General features: G+C 41.2%; 1 protein-coding gene and 1 long non-coding RNA gene across 3 annotated transcripts in view; one reads left to right on the top strand and one right to left on the bottom strand.

The window, feature by feature from the left end:
* Positions 1-14,553, top strand: part of LOC135262049 (uncharacterized) — a 31,768-nt gene that overhangs the window by 2,110 nt on the left and 15,105 nt on the right. The window contains exon 2 of one of the 2 annotated variants that reach the window (XR_010332088.1): positions 9,409-9,510. The exons of the other annotated variant lie outside the window; for it this stretch is intronic. This is a non-coding gene — a long non-coding RNA (uncharacterized LOC135262049). The remainder of the gene's footprint in view (positions 1-9,408; positions 9,511-14,553) is intronic. 2 annotated transcript variants of the gene reach the window in all.
* On the bottom strand, positions 2,522-8,547 carry LOC135262047 (stathmin-like). Its single transcript, XM_064348835.1, has 5 exons — positions 8,460-8,547; positions 6,649-6,692; positions 5,902-6,074; positions 4,023-4,214; positions 2,522-3,325 (listed from the first exon to the last, which is right to left on the bottom strand). The coding sequence occupies exons 2-5, from the start codon at positions 6,662-6,664 to the stop codon at positions 3,266-3,268; spliced, it is 441 nt and encodes a 146-aa protein (XP_064204905.1). The 5' UTR covers positions 6,665-6,692; positions 8,460-8,547; the 3' UTR covers positions 2,522-3,265.

The raw sequence follows: 14,553 nt of genomic DNA on the forward strand, positions 1-14,553 counted from the left end.
AATTTATATATTCAGAATTGAAGTTATATATTCGGAAATTGAATTTATATATATTCGGGAATTGTACTTATATATCCAGAATTGAAGTTATATATTCGGAAATTGAATTTATATATTCGGGAATTGTACTTATATATCCAGAATTGAATTTATATATTCAGAATTGTAATTTATATATTCAGAATTGAAGTTATATATATTCGGGAATTGTACTTATATATCCAGAATTGAAGTTATATATTCGGAAATTGAATTTATATATTCGGGAATTGTACTTATATATCCAGAATTGAATTTATATATTCAGAAATTGGTTATATAATCAAGACAACATTGTCAAAAACGCGTTTGGAAACACTGTCATTGCTCATTTCAAACTGAAAGAGGAAACGCATCTAGCTAGCTAACTTAGCCAAGCACCTCAAACACCGACATCGCGAGTTATTCAGAGTTTAAGCAGCTCATCTGTACTCTTTGCGCGCTTTGGAGAAGTGCCTCAGGTTGTAAACAGGAGCAGGGAAACGTTCGCCTGGTTGAGAGCCTCGGCGAAATAGCATGCAGACCTCTTCCTCCGTAGTTTGGTGTGCGCTGGAACTTGGAATGTCATAAAATCAGTTAGCGAGCTATATGTTATGTTATGATTAGCAAATTACATTTTAGACAGATAGCTTGTTAGCAAGCACATATTTGGATATTCAATGTTGAAACTGCAGATGCACGTTTATTTTAGTTGTTAATTGTAATTACAAAATGTATTGACGGACATCGCGACAAGCCTACTTAAGATATATCAGCTGATTTAAAAATGTGTGGGTAGTTTTTATCAGCGATGAAAACAAACAGCTCGGTAGTGAACTGAACACCATTACACAGGCGATCTGACAAGCAATATAAATCTTTATTAGAACAAGTACAGCACAAACAACATGTCACAAAATAGTAACGGTAGTACAAAACTTAGTTCAGAGATATTTCACTTCGGTATAATAACAAGTAATTTTGTGGAGCCTAACATTGTACTTACATAGCATTTGCCTCCCCTGTTGACCGTCAATGTTAACAGAATCGCTTTTCCTCACAGTTGTCAGGCTCCCTATTCATTCATTTTCGGGACAACCAAGAGGAACAGAGACGCTGTTAACGGACAGCAGATGTTGCTTCACGCTACGAAAACACAATGGAGTCGCCTCCAGAAAATAATTTGTTATGTCGAAGTGAAACATCTCTTTAATCGGCTAACTTGATGTGGTTAGCAAGCTAGCTATTTAGCTTTCTTGTGAACCAGAGCTAACGTTATACTTACCTTCATAACCGAATATAAACTTCTCAAAAAATAATTTATAGCCCTTGTCCAGTTTAGACCGCTTAACGTTCACTGGCAATGCTTCGACAATGCGGATAACATCGGACAGTGAACTTTGGCAGAGCTATCAGGGACTGTGAGAACACACGTCGCTGTTTTTGTACACACGTCACTTTGTTGTACGTCGCTCTGGATAAGAGCGTCTGCCAAATGCCTGTAATGTAATGTAATGTAATGTTTAGGCTCAATTTTTCGCTGTCAGAAATGGACTTGCGTCCGTAGCAACGGTAACCGGAAACAAAGTATCCCTACATCCGGTTTTGGTCGCCATCTTGTGAAATAGGCCTATTGTAGCTTGTTTTTCTTCGTAGTTTGGCTTGGCATAAGTTAGGTCAGAATAGTGTTCACTGTGTCAACTAAACTGTGTTCTTGGCTAGAATAGCTGTACGAAGTGAGTATTGTATCTTATTGAACCTGTGTTTTGTAGTTGTCCATGACCATGAGATGCACTTTTGTACGTCGCGTTATATATTAAGTTTTTATTGGTTCTGCTTTGAAATCTCTTGCTTATTCTTTGCTTATTCCATTTTTAGTGTTTTGTTTGTTTCCTATTAGTGTAACAAATTTCAGCTTCTGACCTCATTTACGTATACAGGGGAAAAGGCACCACAACACCGCTTTTACCAACACAGACTGCACTTTAGCTTGACCACACTGGCACACAAACCAGTGAGTTTTCCTACCGACACATTACACCGCCCACAACAGGAGAACTGCAGTAGCAGAGATCACAGGTGCAACACATCTTGCGTCAACCGGTAACACGCTGGGGCTTTGTGAGTACATACAGTAGCACAGCCATAGCAGGAATCGTGGTGACTTTTGCCCACTCTACCGCTAGCCTAGCCAAGTATGCCCAATCACTGTGGGCACAGGATTAGTGGGGTAATAATATAGCTCAGGCTATAACTGGAGACATGTAGGGCTCAGCCTGCAATCATGGTGTCACCCCTTAATAACTGAACCACTTGGAAGCTAAGTGGTCAATCCTTAGAAGCACTCAATCACATAAGCCTTATGTCACGTCCAATTAGAGCTCATTTTTAGGGAATAAATTTGTATACGGTTGCTATTTGTTAAGAGAACCATTTTTACTTACCAGATTCTTCCGAAATGGGATTAAAACATTCACATGAAATGTTTCACAAAAACAACGCATGGTTTTTAAAATTTTTATTTGCATTTTTTTAGTACACGGGATAAGCCAACTAGTGATCCACAAATTTGCCACAAAGTGTATTGCCATTGCATTTGTTGTGTTCTCACGGCTGCAGGGAAGCTTTCCGGGGAAACTTCACGGGCAAAGTCATGTGCTTAAATGCTTTGATGCTGAACCCCTTACTCCCCTACCCCCTGCATGCACACACGCCCCCCCCCCACCCCCCCACAGAAAAGGAAAAAGAAAAAGTACTGGCAGAGTAGTTAGCAGAGCAGAACATTTATCATATATCACAACATAGCTGTAACATACTTTACTGTAAAGTCAAAATACATATCCTGTGCTACTTTATTTAGCTCTAGTATCATATTACCAACTTGCACTGTGTATTAGATAAGGTTAAGGATCAATGCATAGTAACATGCTTTCTCACGGGTGTAAGGACTGATAATTTAAAGGAAGGTCAAATGCTGCAATTTGACAAATCGGCAAACAGGAAAACTGATGCAACGCGACAAGCAAAACCCACAAGACGAATCATCTTGAGCATACTCAAAAACGGGAAAAACAAAAGAGGAAATTCATTTGATCTTTGTTTCCTTCCAAGGACAGCAGTGAAACAAAACCAAAAAATAAAAAACAAAATCAATACTGACCATAGAATGGAAGGGAAAAAAGAGAGAGAACTCCTCTTTGGAAATGTAAAAAAGCCCATATATACCCCGCACTCCCCAATGTACAGTTCAGTTCTCCTCTTCGTCTTTGTTCTCTTTGTTCCGTCGGACCTCTTCCAGTTTTTTATCCTGAAACGGAGCAAAACCAACGCAAGGCTGTCACATACGACTGAACTGAACCCCTAGATCAAAGCCTACTTCACCGGAAAGTTAGCATCTGTAATGGTGTCAAACATTTAAAAAATATTTTTACCAATTCTTTCTTCCCGTTTGCAGGGCATAACTGTATCTTGTGAACCCATCCTGTTACTATGACGACCAGCATCATTTCCATAGAGACCCCCCAGCTGAGCCGTGCAACACCTCATGCTCAAATGGTGTGGGAAGACTGCAAGAGCCTGTCTAACTAGAGGAACCGCTCCTGCCGTAAAGAGTCCACTAGACTCTCAGGCGTCAGGCGTGTCACTGTGTTAAGAACAAGCTGTTCACCAGGATGCAAACCCCCAGGAGGGCAGTTACAGCATTTAATTTTCCAAGAATTTTGCAACTGCTTCAAACGGTTGCATATTTTTTGTACTTTTTTATTTATTTAAACAAGACCAGGTCAAAACCTAGTATATGGCTGGACCGTGTATGGGTGTGCGAAACTGTGGCCAGTTTGTTACAGGGATAGTCAGTGGTAGTGTCTATACGACCAATGATGTAACTTCATCGCTCACTCAGTCACAGACATTCGCCTTTGTAGGGCTGGCCCCTGCCGTTGCGGTCCAGCCAAAAAGGCACAGAGGGTTGGAGACGGACATCCCGCCCGACCGCTGTTACCCACCTTCTCCTTGAACTTGTCGTTCATGGCCTGCATGCGCGCGGTGCGGTTCTCCTTGTTGGCCTCCATCTTCTGGTTGAGCTTCTCCTCCGCCATTTTGCTGAAGTTGCTGCTCTCCTCCATGGCCTTCTGCTGCACCTCCTTCTCGTGCTCGCGCTTGTCGGCCAGGTGCTTCAGGACCTCGGCTTCGTGGGACTTGTCGCGGGGAGAAGGCAAAAAAATAAAATAAAATAAAATAAAAAACAAACAAATAAAAGAACATGGTTACAAGAACCATCCATCAGCTGGAGAGACATTCCCAGCAACATACACTCTCAGCAGCGAGTTAAAAGCAAACAAACGAATCTTGGAGCATTATAATCAGATAAATGCCATTAAATGCACTTCAAGTATTTGAGACAGTACATTACATCCTGCAGGGGCATCAATATCCAGCAGTGGTCCAGCAACCACCAGCCACATACGCATGGGCTTAAGAGCACATTTGAAGGAATTGGTGACCAGTATGTAGAATAGGCACAGTTTGTTAAAGCTGCGTTAATTGTATCCTCTCTGAGAGCTTTTGGAGCCGGTGCCAGTGATACTGCTGTGGGATGGTGAGAGGTCCACGCCTGTCTGTCAGGCCGATTAGAGGGTACGCACCAGTTGTTTATATCTGTCCATCATCCTGTCATTGAGGTTTGAAAGCACGGGGACACCCCTTACAAATATACTTCCTTAAATGTGGCTGATGACGTGACTCCTGTCGAACGGCCATTTTAACAGAATTAAAAGGCTCGCGTTGAGAATGACGTTTAGTTACGGTATTGTTTCTGAACGGCAAAGCTGCAAAGGCTTTGATGTTGGAGGATTAGAATCGACCGGACTCGATTAAAGAGACTGCATTCAACAACCTCCGGGGCGACACATCCAGAAGCGTCTAAAACGAAGCGCTGATCCTTTCCGCAGGGATGTAGCACGGCGTCTGGAACGAAATCTCGACTACGCCAGGGCCGACCGTCCATGAGACCAGAGCAGACCCGGGTCAAACACGCATTTGTTTTGGATTTGAATACTTTTCTCTGTTCTATTGATCTTGTCCGGTGTATGGGAACCAATGAAATACACTCAAAAAGTGCAAACCCCGCCTTCTGGTCATACTGGCAGGCTCGATTTCACCAGGCAAGATCAACAGATCACAGAAAAGTATTTGAATCCAAAACCAATACGTATTTGACCCAGGTCTGCCGACGGCTCGAGTCAGACACCTGCAGTCCGCCCGCGTTCCCCTTCGGTGGACTGAACGGAGACGGGCGGGTGCAACACACACGTTCTATTCCGCAGCAAGAGCAGCAGGACGCTACAGTGATAGGACAGGTCTGCTATTCCAAATAGCGGGACGCGCAATTGGTTGCAGGTCTGGGCAATATTTCGATTATATCGATATCGTGATATGAGACTACATATCGTCTGGGATTTTGTATATCGTAATATCGTGATATGGCATAAGTGTTGTCTTTTCCTGGTTTTAAAGGCAGCATTACAGCAAAGTGATGTAATTTTCCGAACTTACCTGACTGTTCTAGCTGTTCTATTATTTGCCTTTACCCACTTAGTTATTACATAGGCATTACTGATGATTATTTATCAAAGATCTCATTGAGTAATTTTGCGAAAGTACCAATAGCCATCTCCACAATATCATCACAATATCTATATCGAGGCATTTGGTCAAAAATATAGTGATATTTGATTTTGTCCATATCGTCCAGCTCTAATTGGTTGCGTCAATAAGTTGTGGCCTACAAGCCACCACGGGCCTCGCTCGCCTGCTCTACCCAAAAATGGTGAGGGGGAAGGCTGAACAGAGAGACGACAAGCCGTCCCGGGCCGGATGGGGTACCTTGCGCCTCTCTTCGGCTGCCTCCAGCTTCCTCTGGATCTCCTCCAGAGACAGGTCCTTCTTCTTGGGGGTGGACAGGGGGAAGTCTCCCCTGGCCTCCTGAGAGGACGGGTTCAGGATGACCTCGAAGGCCTGGCCTGAGGCACGTTTGTCCAGCTCCTTCACCTGGATATCTGCGGGTCAAAAACAAAACAAGTCGGAGGCCGTTTGATTTGAACAAAAAAAAAAAAAAAATTAAAAAAGAAAAAAACAAAAATAAACTTCCAGCATTCATATTGACAGAAAAATGGTGAGCACTGTTGTGCTAAATGGCCTGTTCTCGTCATTATGTTAGGTTATGTTGGGTTGCATGTGTGCATATAACATAACATATCTTATTTGGGTACTTGGCTTAATTTCTTCAAGTTTCATTTCATCATTCTAAACTGAAGTGCACACTAATTCCAACATGTATGGGCATGTGTTTAGTTGCTTTGATATTTATTTTGATCATTAGTTTGTATTCCCCTTTAAGCTGCCTTTTTGTCCCTATCTTGCTCATATTCAGTAGCTTACTACGGTGAATCACAAGGTAGCTAGCAAGCAGACAAAATAAATAAGTCCAAACCATGGTACAGTCTGCAGAAGCACAGATTTAATATCTCTTCTGTTCTGCTTTGTTTGCTAGCACATGCCAATATTCCTTGTGCGTGCAGATATTACCCTTCTGACAAAATTCTGTAATGTAAAAAAAAAAAGTGTTCTTACCTTCGGGTGTGGCCATTTTAGAAGACTGAAGATAGTCAAAGTGCCTTGAAAAAGAAAGTAGAGACATTTACAATGAAAAGGTTCTCAGACAAACGAAATTAATTTACCCAACCCTTTGTCAGGGCCGAACACATCCCTTCCACTGTTCTATCAGCGCCCTCTTGTGTACATTTATTTAAATGGTCAGAAAGAAGCATCTCCCTTCTAGAACAGTTCTGCTGAACTAGATAGCTGGAAACTGTGACAAAACATCGCCTATATCAATGCAACCGCGACACCTTCCGGCAAATGAAATAATTCGCAGCATGACGACGTTACAAACACCACCCGCGTCCGTCGGATGAGTGGCTAGACACTACATTGAAAAGACGCGAATCGTGTTCGTCAATACAGTAATTTAAAAAAATTAATACATCTAAAATGCTAAACCAAAAAATATTGCAAGCTTTACTCTGGGTGAGAGAACACTGCCTATTTGCGTGAGTCTGAGTGATTGCTGTGTAATCTTAATCAATAACTGCATTTGCATCCAGGCACTTAAAACCTGTAATTAACTGACACGCGTTTAGCCTTGTGTGGCTGGGGTGGGGACAGCGATGACACTACTACTAGGTAGTTTTATGGCTAGTCATCTTCTGTCAGACTGCATCCCTTGCTTTTAGTGCTCAGCAAGAACACGGTATGCGCCTTTGTTTTGTGTAAGAAGTCAAGCAGCCGAAAACAAAGACCAGCCCAGACGGCTCCACCTGCAATTCAAACCATCCAAAATAACCACCAAGCTGATTTAGACAACGTCAACTCGATGATCAATCGTGTATGAACGTCAAATAACTGATGCTGTTTAGAAAGTTAAATTTTTAAATTTATTTGTACATCATACGACTCTAAGCCTTTCAAAGCCAGCTCGAAAAATCCAGCTAATCGAGTAAATTGCCTATCCTCTCGCTAATACTGATAACGATTAACGTTATCGTTTCGGTCGATCCAGCCAGCTCTAGCTCAACGAGGCACATTGAATTATCAGTCGTTACCCAGAACATGGTACACATTGTACAAATCGTTAGCTGCCGACAGTTACATTTACATTTGCTATCCAACGACTGACAATATAAAACGCCAGTTTCCCTGAAACGTGCACAAAATTGTGGTTCATGCATACTATCCATTTTTGATATTAATTAAATGTAAAATAGCTATATTATGCAGCTAATTAAATAAAGACAGTGTGCTTAGCAGCAAACAATGGTTTTGAATTCAATGATCACACCCAAAATTGACTAGACAGTCATCTGGTTAACGGTACAGCTGGTCAGCTAACGTTATCGAGAAAGCCGAAGACGCTTAGACTAGGGCTGTTTTTCTCTCCAGACCAGCCGAGATGAGCACCCGCCTTTTACTAGCTAGCTGGTAAACAAGCTGCTAGTTAGTTGGCTATGTGTAGAATGCGCTGTCACTAGTCTAGATGCTACATGATGCTTTGAGAAATCGTTGGAAGTGAAAACACCGTTAAGAATTCCTTCTGAATAATTGTTAAATTATAAATTAAGTAAAAAAAGATTTAGATAGAAACATACTATAGATACAAACAACAAAAGTGTATAAAGAGGTGGCTCTATCAAATACTGATTTTCATTTATCATAGCTAACGTTGCCAAAGAGCAAGACATTCCCGATCAAATATTACAAATGACACCTAATAAATAGCACACGCAAGAAAATACAGACTACTATGTTATTTTTCACGCCTACATTTCACAATGAACCTTTTAACAAGATGGCTAGTTGCTCAAAGAAAAAAAAGTCACACCCACCTTAGTGGTGATGCTCTCGCAAGGCAAGTCGGTTACCGCGCCTAGTTCTCTCTATGCCTCAGCCTCTGCGGTTCGCGCAGAAAAGGACCAAAGCGGCCACGTCATTTCTGTTGCTGGGGCCCTATTGGCCAACTGTCAAACAGGTGCCCAAGCATGGCTTCCCTCTGATTTGGGGAATTGTAGTTTTTAACCAAATAAGCCATTAAACCATCAAAACAAAAACCACGAGGCTAACAATGACATTTTTTTTCCACTTTTGATCATGTACCTAACGTGAATTGACTGGTTGAATACATTTCGTCGATCGAATGATTGTACAATGTAAAACCATTCGATGGACATTTTAATTGCAAGGTGTATCTATTGAGAAAAGGAGCACGGTGCCGTGGCCATCCCTTTATGATTGCAAACTTCCTCATCTCCTATTGTCTGTGTTTTGCTGATGTTTTCTAATAACGCAGCTCTAACGGTTGGTCTCGAGTCGAATGCAATATTAATGCAATATTTAAAATTTAAAAAATCCAAAATAGCCTAGGCTATGTCAAAACCAAATGAAAAGTCGTCAAAATATGCGTTAACCAACATCAATTAATTCATTTACATCATACATGTAAGAATGTATTGTAACGGCATATTTCGACAACGTGCGTTTTATTTCGACAACACGCAGTTGCTAATTGTGAATAGCCTTTTTGCCATATAAGGGCTAGAAGCAATATTAGGTGTTGAATAATGTGGCATTAGTTGGTGGGAAATAGCCTACATCCCGTTATAGGGTTTTGTCGCAACAACGGTTTCTGTCAGATTTGTATTACGTGTGCTGAATTAGTAGTAATGAAGAAGAATGTTGGCTTATTCGCCCGTCTGTGTTGCGTCTCAGGGAAATACTGTCCCCGTCATGGGGTTACATCGGGCCTCTCAGTATTCAGAGGTGTGTATTACTTTACAGCTTTACATGTAAGACGACAATGGAAGAACTGTGTTTGCAACACACACTCACTGCACGTGCTGACATGGACAAACGGCTCCGACAAAATACAGTTTACAGCAGGTAAGAAAAACTAACACTTTATACCTCATCATATTTACAAATGCAAACAGTGATATATGAGATATAATTTAAGCCTGTTACAGGTTGTTGCATTTGGTATGTGCATTTGAGTTTAAGCCAAACCCATATTTGGCAGTAAATCTTGGCAGGAGAGATTAAATGCATTAAATGCCAAGACTTATTAAATGCATTATCCGATAATACACAATTCAAAATGGAATTAACAACATAACAAGACCAGGGATCTACAACTATAGAGAATATTGAGAATGTTAATGAGTGAGAACGACTGTGATTAATGCCTGGGGTCTGGCGGCTGTAATTACAAGCTTTTCTGCGCGTGTGTGAGCGCGACATTTTCACGTAACGACAACAAGACAGTGCTCCGATCATGTGACTTGTCTATTGAGAGCCAGTAAGTTAGAGGTTCTGTCTGTGTTCTTGCTTAGGCCTACTGCCCGTAGAAGTGTTTTTGTTTTCAAATAATGTCTTCACAACAGTATAATTAGTCACAAATATAGTCAAAAAGTAATCTGTGCTGTTAGGTAATTTTCAATATCTAGTTTGTTTGTTTTTATTTGAAAAAAAATTGAATGATTGAGGGGGAAAAAAAAAAAATACTGAAAAAATAAAAATACTGAATCTCTTTCACAAGGAGGCCCTGGACCCTACAGGTCAATTGCAGTGTGCTTAGCTGGAGTTTAAACCGCAGGTTTAAATCACTAATCCACAGAACTGCATTACAAGTAGCTGTGGAATAAGGATTAGCTGTTTCAGTTCCAATTCTGTCATCTTTCAAAAGCATTTTTTATGCAGCCATTTTGCATTTCCATGTGCTCTAAAATGTCTAACTACAGTGAGCTCCATAATGTTTGGGACAAAGACATATTTTTTCTTGACTTGGCTGTGCACTTCACAATTTTAGATCTGTAATCAAACAATGCACGTGACATTAAAGAGCAGATTCTCAGCTTTTTTAAAGGGTTATTCTAATGCTTCATACATAGCCCCATTTCAGGGTCCCATAAAGTTTGGGACAAATGGCTTCACAGGCGTTTATGATTAGTTAGCTATGGTTCGGTTGTTTCTTTAGCGCAAGTATAAGAAAGCTTTCAGTCTTGATTCTAGGCCTTTGATTGCCTTTGGAGTCTGTTATCGGTGTTTGTCAACATGAGGATCATATTTGAGCCAAAGAACTCACCAGTGCTCTCTTTCTTCTTAATGATGTTCCTATCAGTTGGTTTTAGTAGGCCAAAGGTTTGGCCTATATCTCTTGACAGTTTTTTTGTTTGTTTGTTTGTTTTTTGTCATATTTCTCAGCCTCATAATTCTTCTTTGACTTTCACTGACGCAACACAAAATATGAATCGTTTGATTGCATATCAAAAATTACGGAGTACAGAACCGAATCAAGAAAAAAATATGGCTTTGTCTCAAACAGTATTGCGCTCACTGTATATGCAATGCATACTGTAAGGCCTCCTCTGGGACTGCAGTGGATGCCCTTGAGGGATTGTGTTAACATGACTGCCTTTTTCCAAACAACAGCTACCATTAGTGCTACTTTATCAGTAGGTAGGATTACACGCGGAAGTAAACACATGCTGACAGACAATGGCCAATAAACACAGTTGCCAGATTTGTTTCATTGCCAAACGGTGTATGTGACAACTATGATGTGCGAAGGATGCCCTAGGAAGCATCCAGTCATGAGACACTGTCATTTCACCTACTTAAAAAAAATGGATTATTAGGCTAGTAGATCCCATTTTGGCTCAAATCATGGACTCAAATTTCAAATCAGATTTACTTGCTTGACAATTTTATTACGATTTCCACATACATACATACATACATACATACATGAGAAACTCTGTTAGGGTTCTCGTACAAGTGGAAAAATACAAATGTGTCAGACGTGGGGAGAATGTTTATGAAAAGGTGACTGTTGCTCCAGCGCTGGACCGCTGTTTTGGCAGCTGTCCGCTTCAAACGCCACAATAGATAATCAGAGATCGGCTGCCAAGACTCCATTCACGTTATAGCTGCAGCTAGCAACAAAACGGGCATTTACCACCGCGACAAAGGGAGAAAGGAGAATCCGTTTGAGAGAGCTGTGCCGATGGCCCCGCCCCCGCGGACTTGAAAGCCGTCCTTTCAGCGCCTGTTCTCCAGGTCTGCTGTTGAAGCAAGGTTCCCCAGGGGCGCACTGACCCAAGCTAGGACGGATGGCAGTTTTATTATTTTTTTTTTTTAATCTCTTAAATTCCGTGCATTCATAACCTGATTCAAATGGCTCTTTTTCTGTCGTTGTTTTTGTTGCTAATTCTGAATTTTAAGGGCAAATATACTATCTGCTGTCATCATACCTCTAGTGAAGGTAAATCATTTTTGGTCTACGTGAGAACCCTATCGATTTCTGTGGAAGCACATCCATTCTCAAAAATGAGAATTTCCCACACTGCAACAGGACCTGTGTTCTAACTGTTGAAAGCAGCTTGCCAGCCAAGAGTGGAACAGGTGGAGAAACTGGGGGGGGGGGGGAGGGGGGGTGGGGGAGGGGCGACATTACAGTTGCTGAATCAGGACTAGTTACCATCACAGTGCCCCACAAGGGAGGATGATGTCATGGCCTAGCTGCAGGGGGCAGGAGAGACAAACAAAGGGAGAAGGGGAGACGTAAACCATGGCAACGGCTCTCAAAGGACGAAAGAGCAGGAGAACATTTGAATGATGAATCCTTCGGCCAATCTACTATTATAAATTTTTTCTTGTAGTCTGCACATACAATGCATAAAAAACAGCACTAATTCAAAATGCAGAAATGTAAAATATATAATAATATAAAATATTAAGTGATAAAATATAAACATATATAGAATTCTGATAAAATACAACACACCACCACGTGATAATGATTTTTTTTTTTTTTTTGATATCCATAAAAGGAGCATATTAAGATTATTGCCGACTTTGTTACTCACTTCCTCTGTTCTGTTTAATCGTAAGGACTTTAATAAGTATCTTTCATGAGATGCTTGAACATACACAAATAAGTGTGGGGGTTGTGAGTACCTTCCCAGACTTGTTTTAATTCTGCTTTCTACATCTCGTTTAGCGATTATCTGAGACAGGTAACGCAAGCCTGTGAGCTTGAGCTCTTAAGATTAATTCCTCTATCGTCACCAAAAACACTCAGTACCAGAGTTATTGGTGTGAATGTTCAGGTGCCGTTATTCCCAGATCCACTGTCACCACCCAGCTGATGCTGTAGGTGGGGAGTGCGGTATTTTGCAGAGCCATCCCTGGGTCACCGTTGTGGGGCGGTGGGCACACCTGCCTCGGGAGGCTCGGATCCAAGGTAGGCCCCTTCAGGTGTCACCTGGACCACGGAAGCGGGAAGCTCAAGAAAGTTTAATGACCTGCCGTAAATATGCCAGAAGGCTCACAGAGCTTCGATAAAAAATTTTTTTAAAAATCTCACGTGACAACATTTATTATTCCTTAAACCAAAATCATGTTACTTGAGAAGTTACTTGAGGAGATTTAAAGTGAATTGTTCTCATAAAGTATATGGTTGATACCTGAAACACGTCTTGTGGCCCATTTTCTTATATATTATTGTGTGATGTCCAGAACTGGTCATAGTATTCTAATTTATTACAGCATTGTATAATGTGAACATAGCCCACCCTAATTTATTTCTATATATCTACGGAATTCTATTTGCCATTTTACTACCTTTGCACAATGGCAGTGTCTATATAGACTCCAGACTCCGATTAGTATCTCGACGAACATCCCTCCAGAGAATGGGCGTGGCTATCGTGTTAGCATGGTTCACCGAAGGGATTTGAAAGACTGCCCCGCCCACTCTGATAACCCGAAATAAAAAATAAAAAAATCCTCGCAGGAGATCTGTCAAGGATGCCATGCTGAAACGTTCAGAAACACGGGCCTCTGCGATTTCAAAAGGAATGAGCAGAAACAAACTGAGAGACGCCTCCTGCTAGTCATGTGATTCCGGACTGACTCTGCTCAGGGCTCTGTCAGTGATGTCACCCACATAGCGTGTTCTATTCTTGTGGTTCTAGGCAGTGCGTTTTCTGTAGCATGAGTTCGGACTGTGGGGAAAGGGTGAGGTCACCACGACACGTGTTAATATTTAATCAGTGAGTGCCAGTGAGTGTATGTATTAACTCCACCCCCACCACATATAGCAGGGACCCCATCTATTTATACATTTATACAGCATCTGGGCTATGTGAGCTATTTCTCTGTGGGGGGGGGGGCAGGGCATATTATACTAAAATGTCCTTTTTTTCATTTTCTCTTTCTTTACATTGCCTGATCTCTCATGTTCTCATGTAGCCATTTCATTATCACAAGAGGTGTTCTCAGCCAGTTTGCCTGATTAAATAAATACAAGACAGAATGGGTGTTTTTTTTTTTTTTTGGTTATGGAGTCCTGTTTGAATATGAAAAAAATGTCACCCTTTTTGCTGTTTGATTTAACAGTGAAACATTTGCTTATATATCTGTGAGACTGCACATATCGGTGAGAGTACATATTAGGAAGTCTAAACAAATCTAAATAAATTGGGTGGATAATGGCCTAGTTGTCTTTCCTAATTGTCGAATAGAAGTGGCTGTCTGTTGTATGTTTTTGTGATCTGTAGTGAACTTTATGAAGCAGTAAAAGGTGATTCTTTTCTTTACAGCAGTTTGGAAGAGGGTGTTTTCTGCTTGATAATTCTTCTCTATTCTCTGGCCTGCCCCACCTGCCCCACCTCCCCCACTGGTCTGCCAGTCAATATGGGATAGAAGGAATTACATTTTTTTTAAAACATGCTATTTTTATATGAGAGTTTGGTTGAAAGGCTGAGAGGAAGTCAGTTTGACCCACACCCATGTTACTGTTGTGGCTCCTTTGTCCTTTTGTGTGACAAAGTGGCAGCCACTGTAGCTCGCCTGGCAAATGTTGATAAACAAGGGAATGTCGCCACCTAGTGGTCATCCTGTGGCTGCACTAGTTTACTACGT

This window comes from Anguilla rostrata, chromosome 8 (assembly GCF_018555375.3).
Source record: "Anguilla rostrata isolate EN2019 chromosome 8, ASM1855537v3, whole genome shotgun sequence".
In the NCBI taxonomy this organism is placed as follows: Eukaryota; Metazoa; Chordata; class Actinopteri; order Anguilliformes; family Anguillidae; genus Anguilla; species Anguilla rostrata.